The 20,391-nt window shown below is 36.1% G+C and overlaps 2 protein-coding genes across 2 annotated transcripts in view; one reads left to right on the top strand and one right to left on the bottom strand.

Annotated features, from left to right (window-relative positions):
- LOC120158769 (calmodulin-binding protein 60 A-like) overlaps positions 1 to 6,371 on the top strand; it is a 24,187-nt gene extending 17,816 nt beyond the window's left edge. Inside the window, exon 8 of the mRNA XM_039169533.1 lies at positions 6,360 to 6,371. The gene's annotated coding sequence lies outside the window, so the exon portion shown is untranslated. The remainder of the gene's footprint in view (positions 1 to 6,359) is intronic.
- On the bottom strand, positions 2,516 to 20,391 carry LOC120158723 (histone deacetylase 6-like). Its single transcript, XM_039169507.1, has 6 exons — positions 19,807 to 20,391; positions 3,651 to 4,091; positions 3,414 to 3,556; positions 3,171 to 3,261; positions 2,957 to 3,099; positions 2,516 to 2,725 (listed from the first exon to the last, which is right to left on the bottom strand). Exons 1-6 carry the CDS (start codon positions 20,344 to 20,346, stop codon positions 2,674 to 2,676), a joined length of 1,410 nt encoding a protein of 469 aa, XP_039025438.1. The 5' UTR covers positions 20,347 to 20,391; the 3' UTR covers positions 2,516 to 2,673.

Genomic DNA, 20,391 nt, shown 5'->3' with positions numbered 1-20,391 from the left:
CATGTGAGACTGTAATTCTTCAAATCTGTCTTGATACTCTTCAACAAACCCTTTTTATACTAATTTTGTAAACTCCTCCACTATATCAACAAAGGACCTGTCACTGAATCTATGACAAAGGTCTGCCTCAAACTCATGCCATGTCACATGATGTTTTTGCATAATATAGTCATCAAACCTAATTTCAGCTTTACCTGTTAAATACATCGTAGCCACCTCCACTCTTTGCTCATCAACAAGACTACAAAGAGAAAAGTTACTTAAGACATTTTTTATATCCAACCTCGTGGATTAATTCCTTCAAAAAATGGTAGCTCAATTTTTGGTCTATGCCACATTGTTCCTGGAGTATTAAAAGACCCCCTGTGCCTCTTTTATCTACCTCTAAGCCCATTATATTATTTCTAACAGCACTGTTCTCACCCATTTGCTTATCATTTTTAAAACTAGTCAGATGAGCAGGCAAATCATCTGGTTTAGACTTGAGAATCCCAGGTTCATCAGGTTTATAAGTAAACCTAGACTTATCAGTTATCACTGTAACCTTTACAGGTTGTTTTCCATACATGTTAGATGAATTAGGGGTCTGTACTTGGTCATTAGCAGACTGGTTCTAATCTTCATTTTCACCAGTCAAAATCCTCAAAAGTTTCTCCACATACCCTTGATTCGTGGCCATTCTAGACTCCAAAGAAGTAATACGATTCTCCTGGTTCTCCCACCATTTAGGAGTCTTAGTTTCATCTTGGGATTATTTAACCAAGGTTCTCAAATCCTCAAGTTGTTTCTGTAATGCAGCAAAATTGGGTGTTTCAGACATTGTTTGGTTTTTCTTTGGCATTCCCAACGTCGATTGCCAGGAAAAATTGGATCTGATACCAATTTGTGATGATTGAGCTAGATTAGAGAAATAGAGAAGAAGAAATGTAGAATAGAGCAGCAGAAATGAGATGAAGAAAATCAGAATTCATTCAAAATATGCTTAATTCCTCCTTTAAAAGTACCCATTTTATTTGTATACACAATACTATAGAATCTAACTAAGGCAACTGGCTGTCCTTGCATAACTGTTTATGTTATCTTTCTCAGGTATTGGGCTTCCATTTGGGCTAGCTGCTCTTCTGTGGATTACTGCTCTCCTGTTAGGTGATTTGCTTCCCCGTGCCTCTCATGTGCTCACTTATCAGGTAATTAATTCCCAAATCATTTTCAATCCCTAACCCTTGACTCTCTCTTTCCCCAATTTCCTCTTCGCTTTCTCGTCCTTCTCCCCCGATTGTGACAGAGACCCATTAAATTGTCAGTGCCTAATTAAATTTTAACTCAAATAGAAAAACATATCTATTAAACTCAAGTTAATCCAACTTAAAAATATAAAAAATATAAAAAAATTATAAATCCTGTACAAGTGTGTTCTGCTAGTGTTATTCTATTGTTCTGGTTTATTTATTTGAATTACTTTGAATGCATGATTATGTCATATGATTTAAAAGCATGATTTTTGGTTACCGAAACGGTTATGTATTTTAACAAATTGGACCATTGTTTTTTCTTAAAATACATGCATATTTACTTTTATTGTTCTAGGAATGATTATTATACGAGAGATTTATTTTAAGGACAATCTATATTAAACTAGTACTTTTTTACGGTATGTAACTCTGCTTTATGCTGAGGATAATTTCTTATTGTAGATCCTTATACTATATAAAGAAAGTAATTCCTAACTAGGCGTACAGATGTGTATAATGTTTTGAAAAACCTACACATTTCTTATTATTGGATGAGGATAGTGTTTATGTTTTTACAATTTATATTTTAAATGAATTTTCGTTGTATTTTTAAACTCTTAATGATTCATTACACTTTAATTAGTTTATTGGCTTTCTAACTCATCCTATACTTTTACCTTTTTAAATGTTACTGGATAGTAAATTTTAGACTTGGCATTTAGAGGATCAATCGTTTCCCCTTAGTAATCTATTTGCCACTTTTTTATTTTGGTAAAAAATGTACTACTAGATAATATATTTATATATTACTTCAGATATATCTTATATAATGGATATTTTATACATGATATTTATAAAAAAATTCTAATACATATATATATATATATATATATATATATTATTTTATTGATAAATAAATATTACTCAATTAATTTTTATATGTGACTGACAAGATCTGTAACATCTTAAATGAATATATGAGACTACATATACATTGAAAATCACCTCTTGTTAGTATTGTTATCATTGTGAAAGAGTTTGATATTAAACTTATTATATTACTTAAACTTGATTCAATATCAGCTTCAGGATATACTGTGTTCAGTTTCAGCTTCTCATACCCAGTGGTTAAAAATATTAAAATAAATAAATAATAAAAGTGCACGCCAATTAAACCATGTTTAGGGCCAACTAAAATCGACTTCAACGGATAAAAAATCATTTAGTAGAGTCACGTCAAGTGCCACTTTAGTTCTAACACGTCATACTTGGAACACAAGGAACCTAAATGATCAAACTTTCCTACCCTACTATACCTCATCAAAGAATACGCTTGCTAACTTGATGTCAAAAAATGACCAAATTGAACCAATATAACTAGCTCAAATTATACAGACCAAGGAACTAAATCCAAGCCTAGAAGCAAAGCGTTCCTTCCGTCTCAAGATAATGACTGTTCTGCTTTCACTTCTTTCAGATCTTGTGATACCTCCCTGACAAATTACAAATTACAAATTACAAAACAAAAAAGTAAAAATAAAAAACTGAGAAGACAATCAGATGCACGGGGTTGCCTATTAATAATGGAATTTGATCTCATGAAATAGTGATGGTAAAAGAATACCTTGTACAAAAGCATTTACTTTCAACTATGGTTAATGAATTAAATCTTGGGCAAGAAATGGTTGATCTATAGTACAGCCAGTCAAAAGACAAACCCTTACATCATATCAACATCTGTTGTATGTTGTTTAACATCAGAACTGGAGAATCTGTGTAGAGGTTTCTCATCATCTTCAGGGTCTGACTCATAATCAACCCCATTCCACATGCGAGGTTTTGGTCTTTCATCCATGTCCTCCTCTGCCTACAGCCAAAAGAATCTTCCATATAAGATACAAAACAGAGATAATCAAGTAATTGTTGTTGGCAACAAACCTCCTCAGGTGGTTGGATGGTTGAAGGTGTAGTTTGAAAAGGAACACTGGGTGCATGAGACAGTCTGGAAAGCTGCTCTAATAGCATGTTCCTGAAAAAGAACAAATTAACATTCGATTAGAACAAGGTTACAAGAGTGAGGAAAGATTTATGGACATACTAAACTAATTACTCAATAAGCAAGCACAAGGTTTGGTTAATCCTTGTTTTTTATATAAAAATAATAATAATTTCCGATCTTACCTTATCTTCTCCATATCTCTAGGTGCATTCAGGTTCTCCATGCTTCCCACTTCAACATGAAGTGTATAATCTGGACCAAAATACTCATAATATTCATTATAAGGCAGCTTATTATCAGGCTCAACCCCAACTGCAACAGCTGTCTGAGATGAAGATAAAAAAACAATTTAGAGGAACACTATTTCATCAGCAATGATATTTACAACATTTCACTAAAACTGTGTGAGAGAGAGAGACCTCATAGCACCAGCATCGGGCAACATTGCGGATAGTATACCCTCCCCCACCCAAGACCATTAGAGGAACATTGAAAGATCTAAGAAACCGCAGACAATCTGCATGACCCTTCACAGACAAGTTAAAGCAACCCAATCTGTCACCAGACAATGAATCTGCTCCACATTGGAGAACAACTGCATCTGGCTGATACACTTCCATGACCTTTTGGATTACAGGACGAAACAAACCCCGGAAATTCTCATCATCCATCCCATCATTCAAGGGAACATTCAAAGCATAGTATTTGCCATTACCCACCCCAACATCCCTGATGTGTCCAGTCCCAGGGAAGAAATCCCCAAATTTATGGAAAGACACGGTCATAACTCTGTCAGTGGTGTAAAATGCCTCTTCTACACCATCACCATGATGGACATCAATATCTACATACAGTACACGCTGCAAAAGGACATTGAACTCCAGTATTTAAATGCAAGTCCATTAAGAACATCATCAAAACTCTGGCATTTGTGGAAAATAAACATAATGAAGGTACAAAATTCTGCTCTTAAAGTTGAAGTATTCCTTTGGATCAGTTATGGAAGAAATTTACATAAATAAGTTACAATTCCGTTCTTGCATAATAGGAAATATGTTCTATAAACAAATTGAGCGGCTAGATAAGAACAACAGTACAATCAAAGTGGAACAATAAAAACACAGTATTATGTGTTTGCATTTGGCAAGACATTGAAGCTTTTTGTGTTTGCACTTCCATCACAGAATTCAGCTATTATTTCAGTGAGAAGTGCCAATATTCCCTTGAGAAAACACAACTCAACAGTATAATATAACCCAAAAAGACAGTCAACTGCCAAAATCACAGTGAAAACCTGGATTACTTCCAGGAAAACATGTCATGCAAATCAGACAATAGCATGTAGATTAAATTTACTAGAAATAATAACATGAGTACCAAATTGATCAATAAAAGAAAAGAAGCCAAAATTTATCAAATTTGTATGGTCCCCATCGCACCTACATAACCACCTGATGACTTGTAATAGTGGAGGGATCCTAGTCAAAGAAACTTCTTTCTAACCAGGTGAGGAGAAAGTTGTTGCATAAACTGTAAGGTGATACCAGTAATGTAGCTACATAACATCAACTTCTGGTTTTGGATGTTCATTTTAGAAAGACATATCCCAGACCCTTGAATCAAATGGTGGAGCATGATGGGTTGGCATGAGCATTTTTTTATACACTAATTGGAAAGATAAGGTCAACCTAGTGTGCTTTGGAATAAGATAAGACAATTTTATTAGATAAGTGGCTAACGATGACTCACGTGACTTTAGCAAAGGATGCCAAGAAAGCAATAAGGGAGATTAGATCAGAAGTCTATAAATATATATTTGATAAATTGAACTCAAAAGTCGAACATGATGATATTTATAAGCTTGCTCAGATGAGGGAGCAGAAGGCTAGATATGTTGGAACTTGTCAGAATCAGCCTTATAGAAGTCTCATTTGTTTAGGAATATTTTATAATAAGAAAGGATATGTCTTAGGACTCTTTGTAATCTCTATCCATAGATAGAATTTTATCTTTACCATAAATATCCTATTAGAAGTCAGCAACTCAGTATATTTAAACTATTTTAATATCCTAATTCAATAATAAGATTTCTCTTGCATTACTTCTTTTTTCTTTGCCTCTCATTCAATTTATTTTATTAGGTTATAACATGGTATTAGTTTAGGTTTTATTCGTTGGTAGAAAATTCTTTTTCATCCATTAAAACATGTCGGAAATACTAGGAGAATAACCAGCCCTATCACACATGAATCTACCGTCGACAATTTTGCTATTACAACAGGTGAGTTGCAAAAATTTCACCCAGCCTATAGATTAGAAGGGAATAACAACTTAAAGTGGTCCTAGTTGGTTTGTACCTTTTACAAAGGCAGAGGGAAAATAAGCCACTTACTAGGAAAAGGTCCTTCACATGGAGATCCCAAATTTGCAGCTTGGGATGAACAAGACTTACTGGTAATGTTCTGGTGGTGGAACTCGATACTACCAGAGATCAGTGACACTTGCATGTTTCTTGGGACTGCTAGAGATATTTGGGAGGTTGTTCGACAAACAGACTCTAAGGTCAACTGATGCTGCACAAATCTATGTGATTAAGAACAAAATCTCATCCACCAAACAAGGGTTATAGCAGGAGTTGGATCATTATCAAGGCATCCAGATGGGTTATAGCGATGATGCAGCAACTCTAAAGCGGTTTGTGGAGAAAAACTGTGTCTATGAGTTTCTTATAGGTTTGAATGTTAACTTTGATGTTGTGCGAGTGCAGATTTTGGGCATAAAAAACCTTTCATCCTTGAATAAAACAAATTCTATTATAAATGCAGAAGAAGGCCGTCAAGGTGCTTAAATCGCAGGAGGAGATGGTTCTACATTTGTTACAAAATCCATTATCCACCCCCTACATACACTCGAGAAGGCTTTATCTGAACATAAATCGTGATTCTCTATTTTGCACATATTGTAAAAAGCCACATCACACAAAGGAGCAATGCTGAAATCTTCATGAAAAGTCAATTGACAAACCTGCTCGAGGTATAAATGAACATAGTCAAGCACATCTGATAAGCTCTTTGTCGACTGATACAAAAAAGAAGTCCTCTCCTACGTTTAACGTTAAGGATATTAAGAAACTAAAATACTTGTTGGGATCTCTTGCTAAGTCCTCTTCGTTAGGCACTTGTTCATTGATGTTTTAAGGTATTTCCTTTACCTCTTATTCTATTGTCTCATAAAGAGTCTCTCCTCTCACAAAGGTGCTAGATTTTGGAGCCACTGACCACATGACCTATTCCTGTAAACACTGTCCCACTTACACTCCAATCAATAGCCATTACAAGATTACCATAGCTGGTGGAACTGTTACCACTATAGCTAGGAAAGGGGACATTTATCTTACTAAAGACCTTGTACTAAAAAAATATTCTACATGTTCCGAATCTCTTTGCCAACCTTATCTCTATTCATAAGTGTTAAAAAAGGCGCAAGGCTCATAGGGGTTTTATAGCCAAGGCAGAAGGCGCGCACCTTATTGAAGTGAGGCGCACATTTAAAAAAATAAAAAATATACAAGTTTTTTCCAGTTGTATAATCAAACAAAAAGAATAGTTCATGCAATATAAATAGCAAAGAATATTCATTATCAACATTTTATGTATTAAACATCACTTTTGTTTCATTAACCATTGAACCTTGGGAACCCAAGCAAAACCTCCCTTCCTTCCTTGGTCCACAATTCCACATAAGAAACTGAAACAATAAATAAAAGTCTAATAATGAGTTGGCGTCAACTTCTTACTTGTCTCCTTTTTTCCCTTCCACCTCGCACATCTCAACAAACGTGTTTTCCTCCTTGTTAACACCACCTACACCCTAAATCCCTCATCTATCCACCCTATTCCTCCATTTTAGTATGTCTAAATTGTGTTTCCAAGATTTTCTTTCTTTCTCATGGATTCAAATTTCACCATGTGCTAAATGTGTTGCTCAAGAACCTATTACTATGCAACGAAACTCATTACAACCTATCTTTTCCTCCCTTGATTTTCAATTCATGCATTCATGCCTCTCTCATTTTGCCTGCTCAGTCGGTTATCTTTTTTAAGACCAAAAATAGCCTCTATTCATCCCCCTTTGTTTCTCTCTTTCATACAAATAGTAATTATATAAGGTAAAACACCCCCTTTTATCTGTATTTCAAGCCAAATTTTCATGTGTCTTCCATGAAACTCTCTTTTCTAATCACCCCCACCATATTTTTCTCTTTTCTTCATTGACATTTCATTTTTACTTCTTTTTTGTTGTTGATATATAAGTTAGTGTGCAAAAAAAAAAAAAAAAAAAAAAAAAAAAAATTGAAAAGGCGGCACCTTTCTGCGCCTAGTGCGCCTTAGGCATGCCTTGCTGCACTTCATTGAAAGCGCCTTGCCTAGACCTAATTAGGCGCTTCACCCTCGCCTCGCCTTAGCGCCTAGGCACACCTTTTTATATACTGATTCATAAATTAACCACCAATTTGAATTGCAGTGTAACCTTTTTCTTTTGCATTGTATTTTTCAGGAAATACACAAAGAGGACAATTGGACCTACTAATCAAAAAGATGGTCTGGAGAAGTTCCCATATCTACATCATTTCTTTCTAAGTCTATTACGTCAAACCAGAATAAAATATGGCTTCAAAATCATCGTTTAGATCATCCTTCTTTTAGGTTATGTTCCCTTCTTCATTTAAAAGTATTGTTGTACAAAATGTAAGTGGGCCAAACACAAACATATTTCTTTTCCTAAAAGAAATAAAAAAGTTATTGTTCCTTTTACTCTAATTCCTAAAAGAAACATATTTGGAGTTCATCTACCATTCGAGATGTTTTTGGTGCCCAGTTATTTGTCTTTTATAGATGATTGTACACATTCCACATGAATTTATCTCCTCTAAATTTGATGTCGACATCTTTCCTAACTTGTATAAATATAGTTCATACTCAATTTTTTGTAAAATTAATAGATTTAGGCCAGACAATGCAAAAGTTCTCTTAATCAAAATTTTCCAATTTTTTCAAGGATAATTATTCATGAATCTTCATGTGTTACCGTTCCAAAACAAAATAGGGTAGTTAAATGTAACAATTTTAGTCTTTTAGAAGTCACTAGAGCCTTGTTATTTCACAAATATGTTCCTAAAAACTACTACGGAGAACATGTCTTAACCGCTGCCCACCTTATTAATAGGCTTCCCACACGTGTTGACATGCAAAGTCCAATTGATATCCTCAAGTTTTTTTCTTAACTTCTCTGCCTCGCATAATTTAATTCCTCGTGTTTTTTTGTTATTGTGTTTGTTCATGTTCGTTCTCATCTTAGGGAAACGTTAGATATCCATGCTATATTCAATTTCATTGGCTACTCATCTACACAAATTATAAATGTTATCACCCACCTTTCAAAAAAAATTGTTAGTGCTAATGTTATGTTTATTGAACATAATTATTTTTTCACTCTAATTATCTTCAAAGGGAGACTTTGATTGAATGTAATATTATGAATACATCTTTGGCTTGTCCTAGTTATTTTTCTAAATCTACATCATTACAGTTAACGCCTATTCTTGAGTTTGCTCTTGAATCCATTCCTGATTCAGTTATCGAGCATGTTCTTTATAAGCCCATTACTTCACCAAATAAGTCATTTATGATGAAAAATATAGAAAATCAACATAATGTTCAACTGCGGGATCATTCCAGGAAAAAGACACCAATTTCTCTACTAGTACATGTACAATCTCTCATTTGTACCATTTCTTACTCACCAAAAATTGTTTTCAAACAGTTACATTCACCTACTCATGATCACTTACCTAAAATCAACTCCAAGCCAAATGATGAGCCAGTTGAACCAAAAAACTGAGAACTCAAATATTGAAGACTTATGAATTGCCCTCAAGAAGGGAACAAGAACTTGTTCTAAACATCCCTTATACGTTTTCATGTCCAACAGAAACTTATCTCAAAACCATAAAGTTTTCCTAACCAATCTCCATACAATAATCATACCAAAAATCTAACTGAGACATTGAGTAGTAAAAAGGTGAAAGGCTGCTATGAAGGCAAAAATGAAAACCCTTGAAAAGAACAGAACATGAGAAATAATTGAACTACCAAGTAGGAAGAAAACAATGGGATGTAGATGAGTGTTCTTTTTAAAATATAAGGCGGATGGCACAATTGAAAGATACAAAGCAAGGCTTGTGGCCAAAGGATGCACCCAAACCTACGACATGGATTATGACATTTGTTCCAGTAGCAAAAATGAAAACCAAGAATTCCTTTATCTTTGACATCTAATTTTGAGTGGGATCTACAACAATTTGATGTTAAGAATGCATTCCTCCATGGTGATCTTAAAGAGAAAATTTACATGGAAATTCCTCCTGTTTTGAATCTAAGCAGGAAATGGTGCGTAGATTGAAGAAAGCACTTTACGAGCTCAAATAGTCTCCACGGGCCTGGTTTGGGAGGTTTGCCAAAACAATGATTTCACTAGGATATAAGCAAAGTCAAGGTGATCATACCTTGTCCATAAAGCATTCAAACTCTAGAAAGGTTACAACATTTTTAGTATATGTAGATGACATTATAGTTAGGGGTAATGACATTGAAGGAAAGAAGAACTTGAAAGAATGTTTTTGAAAGAATTTAACATCAAAGAGCTAGGAAAGTTGAAATACTTCATAGGAATTAAGGTGGTCCGTTTGAAGCAAGAAATCTTCATCTCTCAACAGAAATATTTGCCTGACTTATTGAAAGAAACAAAAAATGGGTTGCAAACCAGTTGAGACCCACTCGAACGTAATTATGGGTTATGTGATGCACCCAAAAAAAACCTATAATGTAACACCCCAATTTAGGGGCTAAATTTAAGAAATTATAAAGTGATGAATTTAATTGGTATTTTTGGAAGGAATCGGGTATTAAATTATAAGATTTCAAAGTTAGCAGACCGTTTTATGAAGTGCATAAAGTTCAGTGGCTAAACTCTTGGTTTACCCATTGTTGATATATGTTGAATTATAAATCTCTTCTCCCCGTGCGCAGATGCATATTTTCCAGTTTTCCCCTCTCCAACAACCCAGCTTCCAACTCCGATCTACTCGCCGCCCGACCTCCGATCGACGAGCCGAAACCACCATCGTGTTCGTTGTCAACCGAGGAACAAAACCCCTCAAACCTTTCATCGTGAATCATCTCCGTTCGTCGTTAATTTCAGTCGGAAGTATCGTCGGTAATAACTCGGTTTTAGTTGGTTTTTCACCGATTCACAACGATCAGGTCATCCGTTTACGACACCTCCCGCACCATCGTGTTCCTTATGCCGTTCCGAGTCCACCGGTGTCCTCCCTTTTCTCCGGCGGCGGCGGCGCGTGTGGAGGTGAAGCGGTTAAAGTTTTCGATTTGTTGAAATCGAGCTCTCCGTCGTTCAAAATTGTGAACCGAGCTTTGTAAGTATCTCGAAATCGCTCAAAATAATTTTTAGAAATTTTTCCGGGATTTTATCACTGTTCACGCGCCCCCACGCGCCGCCACTGCGCGTGGGGAAGACAAAAGTGACCGGTTTGACCGGTTTTAGTGGATAGTTGACCGGTTTGACCGGTCATAACCCGACCCGACCCGACCCGTTGACCCGTTGACCGTTGACACGTTGACCGTTGACCCGTTGACCGTTGACCCACGTTGACCATTGTTGACCAAAACTTTGACCGGCTTTGATCGAGCATTAAACGACCTTTGACTTCGACCGAGTATACCTATCCTGACATTTTTCGACGTTCCAAATCCGATTCCGCTGTCCGTTTTTCGAAATTCAAACCCGAAGACCTTTAAATTGCCGGTCAAACCCGTTGACTTTGATTTTGACCGAATATTCCAAATTTCCGAAAAGTCATATTTTATGCTTTCGACGTCCTGAATCCGAATCCGAAGTCCGTTTCGCCAAATTCGAACCCGGTAAGCCGTCTTTCACCGATTTATCACCCAATTCGATCCGTTTATCGTAATTAAGCTTCGTTTCTGATATAATTTATGTTGATATGTATCTGAGGAATTATTGGAAGTTGAATTGAAGATCAAAGGCGTTCGAATGGAATTTTTATGGTCGATCAGTATTGCACGGAAATCGAGGTAATACTTTACTACCTATTTATGCTTTATGGAACATGTTGATATTGGTAAATGCATGAATAAGATAATGTTGGTCACTTTTGTGGAGTTGAATAATTTATTCACTCGATATGATTGTGGTAGAAATTCTGTAACTGAATACGGATCGAATGACTAAGATAAGAGATTGATAATTGTTAGAATTAAATTACAAGTTTGTGATTGGTGATAAAGAAATCAGCTCTGGATTTGTAACTTATATTTTATATCATCAAGGGTTAATGTTAAAGATACTTGGATGAAAAATTATGAGAATACTCCGATATGGTAAAATTACGAAATTACCCTTATATTGGAAAATGATAAGAATTGCCCCTGGAAGTTGGTTAATAACTCTGAAAATACATATTGATCCGATATAACTACTGATGTGCATAAGAAATGTTAGTTTTATTTGGAAATTATGGATAATCGGTTTTAATCCTATGAGAGTTTGTGAAGGAATCATTTCAAAATCAAAGAATGTTCGGGAAAGCAATTGATCATAGGATCTCTAAATTATAATTATTTTCGTTAAGTGCTAATATTGAAATTATTTGGTTAAGAAATTACGAAAATGCCCTTGAGAGATAAATAGTCTGAATTGACCCTGAATGAGAGAATACTTTGAGGATTTGTACTTAACTCGATTAAGTACGAATTTAATCGTTAAGATCATGTCTTTGTACAGAAAAATTTATAATATTTCGTTTGTAAAATCTGAGAAGACACTTGACCCGAAATATTCGAGTAAGGAGTAAATACTTGAAGAGTAATTTATTGGAGGTATTCTGCTGATAGAATTGTTCGAAAGGACTGAAGTAAATGATAAGATTGAATTAAATAATAAGACCGGATGGAAGGAAATGATTGAAATATTCTAGAATTGTAAAATGACCAAAATACCCTTGGAATGGAAATGACTCAAGAATGTCACCAAGCTCATGAATGAATGGATATACTCAAAGCTTTGTAATGAATAGAAAAACGTTGAGAACCAAAATGCCCTTATGACCTAGAATAAGTAAATGTATTGGATTAATTAAGAAATCCAAATAAACATGGATGTTGTGCTACCAATAAAAGTTATGGAACGCAACTTAAGTGATCAACCAACGCTAGTGCTATATCATTACCTGAATGATATAATTACCACTTGAATGTTTGTTCGTCTTCTCAAATTTGGATCGATGATAATTCTGGAAGTACTTGGTTCAGCTCAACTTTAGAATGCATACAGTACTAATAAGTGGGTGTTCATGAGATAAATCAACCACGAATACCAGAATGACTTTATTATATGACTAAATTGAATTGAAAGGAAGTGCAACATGTATTTGAGATTCAGAAATGTCTGAACTATTCTGGAAAACTCTAAAGTAACCGGGATAAACTTGCTTACTAAATGAACTAAGTAACCTCAATGACCGAGGATTAAATAGGTGATTGGATGAGTTTGGAAACACTGTATGAATTGTCCTTATGGGTTATGAACATGAATCAAGTACGTCCATATTTTCTGATATCGTTGAAACATGGAAATGTAATAAAGACCGTTGGAAGATCTATTCAGCGATAATTATGGGGATGATCTATTGATATGCATTTTGGTATTAAAGAGTGAATGCATTGGAAGGATAATGAATTGATTTGTTGACATGCATCAGTCTGTGAGTTGTGTAACTTGAGTTGTTTGATAATACTATCGATAGTCATAGATCGTAAATGACTTGAATCTTCGATTACATATTTTGATCTAAAATCAATTCGGTCATGTTTGAAAACGCAAGTAATGCAGAAGGAAAAGATTCTGAATACCTCATTTGGTACAATTAGGTTGAAATCCTATGAATTCAAAGTATATTCCTGAATACCCCTGATTGTTTGGGTAATGGAATCACTCGCAGTAAATCTGAATTTAGAATTATTATGTATAAAGGTTCCTGAACGTTTTTCTGATGCACGTGGAAACTTAGTGGAATTCTAAAGTATCAATTTGAAATGTCTGATTAGATCGGTTAGAAATTGATTCTCTTCAATAAGATCTTATTCCTGGAATCCGATCAAATTGCACAAGTTCATGTTATCCATACTGATGACTACAAAATGCCTTTGATAAATATTGGGATTTCTCTAGTGTGTTCCTTATATTTTAATAAATTGTTTTATTGTTTTAACATGTGGTACACTGAAATTTATGGTTACTGTTTTATGGATGCGCCGACTTAATGGTGATGGCTTATGGATTTGTATCACGGTATAAGTTGTATCTTGGATATACAGTTTTGTAAAGTACAGCTCTGATCAAGCTGGAAAATTTTTATGGACCTAATGTGACTCTTAGGTAGGCTCTGCGGCCCTGAGATCATTCTCGGGTAGGCCCGTGGCCCTAAGATGTGTTCTTAGGTAGGCCCCGTGACCCCGAACTTTCTTGGGTAGGCTCTCAGGCCCTAAGATGCTCCCTTAGGTTAACTCTTTGTAAGATGGTTTTAAAATACGAGTTTAAAAAGCTCCACTACAGTATGCTTTATGGGATTTTACTGAACTATCATTTGATTAGTGTACCTATTATGATTTTATCGTACTGATAGAACACACTAGATATCCTGTTCGACCTCATGAAAACGTGATAGTATGAAAGATTTCTTATGAACTGAGATTCATGGCTTCTACTCGATGAACTTCTAAGGGAACCCCAAATTATTCTGCAAGCTGGTATACATATGATTCAATAAGGAAATTATATGGCTTTCCATTTATCTACATGTCATGTAGCATCATCTGGTAGTTCTGTATTACTGAGCTTTCCAAAGCTCACTCTATTACTCACCTTTTCAGGTTAAAACAATTGTACCAGTGCATCTATCGACTTCAGTAAGGGAGTTCTTCCGGCGTGGTTGCAGAGTATGGTATTTGTGATTAGGGGGCATGTAATTGTATTTTGATTTATATACGAGTTTGGAAATCTGTTTTATTTTTAAATAGTGATAAATGATTTTATAAGTTTACATGTTCTGATAAAAAGTTTTAAAATTTCCGCTATTTTTACGGTGGGTCGCTCCGGTGACCCTAATGTGACTTCCCGAATCGGATCGGGCTACCCGCATCGGTCTGGGGGGTTACATTTAGTGGTATCATAGCTATGGTTTGAGTCAAGATTTTTCAAAATAGACCGGCCGGTCGAATGTCAAAATATGTCTGATCAATACATGCCCCTAGACTGCAATCGTACCTCTCTGAGCTGGAACTCCAGGGCTGAGCCCCTATCTGTAATGAACAAACTGAAGTTTCTATCTGTTAAGGCTATACTTGTACAAAAAGGAATTCCAGTAACATCTGTTTAATCGCTGTAAAGTACCTCACGAGCCGTGTGTGAATTATTCATCTGAGAAATTCTGACTCGACTCCGGAAATGAAATTGGGATATGTTGTTGCTATGTGAGCCTATTCACGTAAACAAGGCTGAAATGATTTCTCAAGGAAATTTTCGTTCAGATTATTTTATAGAAATGAGGGAGAGTTCTAATAGGAATGTATACTCAACTGGTTAAGGATTAGTGGAGGATCTGTATTTCTATAAGAGTTACATAAAAGATATGAAAGAACTGATGGAAGTTTATTTCTGCAATTATGTGACATGAGTGAATTTCGAGGACGAAATTCTTTTAAGGAGGGAAGAATTGTAACACCCCAATTTAGGGGCTAAATTTAAGAAATTATAAAGTGATGAATTTAATTGGTATTTTTGGAAGGAATCGGGTATTAAATTATAAGATTTCAAAGTTAGCAGACCGTTTTATGAAGTGCATAAAGTTCAGTGGCTAAACTCTTGGTTTACCCATTGTTGATATATGTTGAATTATAAATCTCTTCTCCCCGTGCGCAGATGCATATTTTCCAGTTTTCCCCTCTCCAACAACCCAGCTTCCAACTCCGATCTACTCGCCGCCCGACCTCCGATCGACGAGCCGAAACCACCATCGTGTTCGTTGTCAACCGAGGAACAAAACCCCTCAAACCTTTCATCGTGAATCATCTCCGTTCGTCGTTAATTTCAGTCGGAAGTATCGTCGGTAATAACTCGGTTTTAGTTGGTTTTTCACCGATTCACAACGATCAGGTCATCCGTTTACGACACCTCCCGCACCATCGTGTTCCTTATGCCGTTCCGAGTCCACCGGTGTCCTCCCTTTTCTCCGGCGGCGGCGGCGCGTGTGGAGGTGAAGCGGTTAAAGTTTTCGATTTGTTGAAATCGAGCTCTCCGTCGTTCAAAATTGTGAACCGAGCTTTGTAAGTATCTCGAAATCGCTCAAAATAATTTTTAGAAATTTTTCCGGGATTTTATCACTGTTCACGCGCCCCCACGCGCCGCCACTGCGCGTGGGGAGACAAAGTGACCGGTTTGACCGGTTTTAGTGGATAGTTGACCGGTTTGACCGGTCATAACCCGACCCGACCCGACCCGTTGACCCGTTGACCGTTGACACGTTGACCGTTGACCCGTTGACCGTTGACCCACGTTGACCATTGTTGACCAAAACTTTGACCGGCTTTGATCGAGCATTAAACGACCTTTGACTTCGACCGAGTATACCTATCCTGACATTTTTCGACGTTCCAAATCCGATTCCGCTGTCCGTTTTTCGAAATTCAAACCCGAAGACCTTTAAATTGCCGGTCAAACCCGTTGACTTTGATTTTGACCGAATATTCCAAATTTCCGAAAAGTCATATTTTATGCTTTCGACGTCCTGAATCCGAATCCGAAGTCCGTTTCGCCAAATTCGAACCCGGTAAGCCGTCTTTCACCGATTTATCACCCAATTCGATCCGTTTATCGTAATTAAGCTTCGTTTCTGATATAATTTATGTTGATATGTATCTGAGGAATTATTGGAAGTTGAATTGAAGATCAAAGGCGTTCGAATGGAATTTTTATGGTCGATCAGTATTGCACGGAAATCGAGGTAATACTTTACTACCTATTTATGCTTTATGGAACATGTTGATATTGGTAAATGCATGAATAAGATAATGTTGGTCACTTTTGTGGAGTTGAATAATTTATTCACTCGATATGATTGTGGTAGAAATTCTGTAACTGAATACGGATCGAATGACTAAGATAAGAGATTGATAATTGTTAGAATTAAATTACAAGTTTGTGATTGGTGATAAAGAAATCAGCTCTGGATTTGTAACTTATATTTTATATCATCAAGGGTTAAATGTTAAAGATACTTGGATGAAAAATTATGAGAATACTCCGATATGGTAAAATTACGAAATTACCCTTATATTGGAAAATGATAAGAATTGCCCCTGGAAGTTGGTTAATAACTCTGAAAATACATATTGATCCGATATAACTACTGATGTGCATAAGAAATGTTAGTTTTATTTGGAAATTATGGATAATCGGTTTTAATCCTATGAGAGTTTGTGAAGGAATCATTTCAAAATCAAAGAATGTTCGGGAAAGCAATTGATCATAGGATCTCTAAATTATAATTATTTTCGTTAAGTGCTAATATTGAAATTATTTGGTTAAGAAATTACGAAAATGCCCTTGAGAGATAAAATAGTCTGAATTGACCCTGAATGAGAGAATACTTTGAGGATTTGTACTTAACTCGATTAAGTACGAATTTAATCGTTAAGATCATGTCTTTGTACAGAAAAATTTATAATATTTCGTTTGTAAAATCTGAGAAGACACTTGACCCGAAAATATTCGAGTAAGGAGTAAATACTTGAAGAGTAATTTATTGGAGGTATTCTGCTGATAGAATTGTTCGAAAGGACTGAAGTAAATGATAAGATTGAATTAAATAATAAGACCGGATGGAAGGAAATGATTGAAATATTCTAGAATTGTAAAATGACCAAAATACCCTTGGAATGGAAATGACTCAAGAATGTCACCAAGCTCATGAATGAATGGATATACTCAAAGCTTTGTAATGAATAGAAAAACGTTGAGAACCAAAATGCCCTTATGACCTAGAATAAGTAAATGTATTGGATTAATTAAGAAATCCAAATAAACATGGATGTTGTGCTACCAATAAAAGTTATGGAACGCAACTTAAGTGATCAACCAACGCTAGTGCTATATCATTACCTGAATGATATAATTACCACTTGAATGTTTGTTCGTCTTCTCAAATTTGGATCGATGATAATTCTGGAAGTACTTGGTTCAGCTCAACTTTAGAATGCATACAGTACTAATAAGTGGGTGTTCATGAGATAAATCAACCACGAATACCAGAATGACTTTATTATATGACTAAATTGAATTGAAAGGAAGTGCAACATGTATTTGAGATTCAGAAATGTCTGAACTATTCTGGAAAACTCTAAAGTAACCGGGATAAACTTGCTTACTAAATGAACTAAGTAACCTCAATGACCGAGGATTAAATAGGTGATTGGATGAGTTTGGAAACACTGTATGAATTGTCCTTATGGGTTATGAACATGAATCAAGTACGTCCATATTTTCTGATATCGTTGAAACATGGAAATGTAATAAAGACCGTTGGAAGATCTATTCAGCGATAATTATGGGGATGATCTATTGATATGCATTTTGGTATTAAAGAGTGAATGCATTGGAAGGATAATGAATTGATTTGTTGACATGCATCAGTCTGTGAGTTGTGTAACTTGAGTTGTTTGATAATACTATCGATAGTCATAGATCGTAAATGACTTGAATCTTCGATTACATATTTTGATCTAAAATCAATTCGGTCATGTTTGAAAACGCAAGTAATGCAGAAGGAAAAGATTCTGAATACCTCATTTGGTACAATTAGGTTGAAATCCTATGAATTCAAAGTATATTCCTGAATACCCCTGATTGTTTGGGTAATGGAATCACTCGCAGTAAATCTGAATTTAGAATTATTATGTATAAAGGTTCCTGAACGTTTTTCTGATGCACGTGGAAACTTAGTGGAATTCTAAAGTATCAATTTGAAATGTCTGATTAGATCGGTTAGAAATTGATTCTCTTCAATAAGATCTTATTCCTGGAATCCGATCAAATTGCACAAGTTCATGTTATCCATACTGATGACTACAAAATGCCTTTGATAAATATTGGGATTTCTCTAGTGTGTTCCTTATATTTTAATAAATTGTTTTTGTTTTAACATGTGGTACACTGAAATTTATGGTTACTGTTTTATGGATGCGCCGACTTAATGGTGATGGCTTATGGATTTGTATCACGGTATAAGTTGTATCTTGGATATACAGTTTTGTAAAGTACAGCTCTGATCAAGCTGGAAAATTTTTATGGACCTAATGTGACTCTTAGGTAGGCTCTGCGGCCTGAGATCATTCTCGGGTAGGCCCGTGGCCCTAAGATGTGTTCTTAGGTAGGCCCCGTGGCCCCGAACTTTCTTGGGTAGGCTCTCAGGCCCTAAGATGCTCCCTTAGGTTAACTCTTTGTAAGATGGTTTTAAAATACGAGTTTAAAAAGCTCCACTACAGTATGCTTTATGGGATTTTACTGAACTATCATTTGATTAGTGTACCTATTATGATTTTATCGTACTGATAGAACACACTAGATATCCTGTTCGACCTCATGAAAACGTGATAGTATGAAAGATTTCTTATGAACTGAGATTCATGGCTTCTACTCGATGAACTTCTAAGGGAACCCCAAATTATTCTGCAAGCTGGTATACATATGATTCAATAAGGAAATTATATGGCTTTCCATTTATCTACATGTCATGTAGCATCATCTGGTAGTTCTGTATTACTGAGCTTTCCAAAGCTCACTCTATTACTCACCTTTTCAGGTTAAAACAATTGTACCAGTGCATCTATCGACTTCAGTAAGGGAGTTCTTCCGGCGTGGTTGCAGAGTATGGTATTTGTGATTAGGGGGCATGTAATTGTATTTTGATTTATATACGAGTTTGGAAATCTGTTTTATTTTTAAATAGTGATAAATGATTTTATAAGTTTACATGTTCTGATAAAAAGTTTTAAAATTTCCGCTATTTTTACGGTGGGTCGCTCCGGTGACCCTAATGTGACTTCCCGAATCGGATCGGGCTACCCGCATCGGTTTGGGGTGTTACATATAATGCATAGAGGGTTCTATCAAAGACTGGTTGGAAAGTTAATATATTTGGCACACACTAGACAAGATATAGCCTTTGCAATAAAGTGTAGTCAACCAGTTTATGCATAATCCGAAAGAATCAGATCTCAAGGTAATAAACAGGATACTACAATACTAATAAGATTTTTTTTCTTTTTCAACGAAGCTTAATAACCCTAAATTTCTATGCGAACATTAGCTACTAAATAAGAACAGAAATCGGAAAACAGAACTATTTTTTTTAAATGATGTTACCTTGTGAAACTTCAGTAGCTCAAGAATCCCAAGCACGATATCATTAACATAGCAAAACCCAGAAGCTTCACTTTTCTTAGCATGGTGCAATCCACCAGCCCAATTGATGGCGATGTCGGCATCCCCTCTATTCAACTTAACGGCGGCGCCAAGGGAGCCACCGGCGGAAGCCTGGCAGAAACCAAAAAGCCCATCGAACACGGGACAATCCTCTCCAACATTGAAACGCTTTAAATGGCGAGAATAAGTGGGGTCGGACATGGAGTCGGGAGAGACGGCGTTGAGGAAGTCGACGTAATCCTCGGTGTGGAAACGACGGATATCGGCGGGACCGGCGGGGAAAGGACGGTTAATCTCCATCCTACGGTGGAGAGAATAATGGACGATGAGGTTGTGTGTCATACGGATCCTGTGGGGTTTCATCGGGTGACCCTGGCCGTAATAGTAGTCACCAATCGTCGGCTCGTAGAAGTATGTCACACGCCGCTTCTTCCCGTCGGGTCCCGAAGGTAGTGAGGCGCCGCCGGCAGAGTCTCCCATGGTCCAGGCAAACAGTTGTTAGTGATGAGAGTCAAAGCCAACAAT

Source organism: Hibiscus syriacus, unplaced genomic scaffold (genome assembly GCF_006381635.1).
Source record: "Hibiscus syriacus cultivar Baekdansim isolate YM2019G1 unplaced genomic scaffold, ASM638163v2 tig00111330_pilon, whole genome shotgun sequence".
Lineage (NCBI taxonomy): Eukaryota > Viridiplantae > Streptophyta > Magnoliopsida > Malvales > Malvaceae > Hibiscus > Hibiscus syriacus.
This window is presented reverse-complemented; position numbering and strand designations above follow the sequence as displayed.

Coding starts and splice junctions, on each gene's coding strand:
- LOC120158723 (XM_039169507.1), bottom strand. CDS start 20,346: ATGGGAGACTCTGCCGGCGGCGCCTCACTACCTTCGGGACCCGACGGG. Junction 3,262..3,413: donor AGAGATATGGAGAAGATAAG/GTAAGATCGGAA, acceptor GTTCTTTTTCAG/GAACATGCTATTAGAGCAGC. Junction 3,100..3,170: donor CCATCCAACCACCTGAGGAG/GTTTGTTGCCAA, acceptor TTTTGGCTGTAG/GCAGAGGAGGACATGGATGA.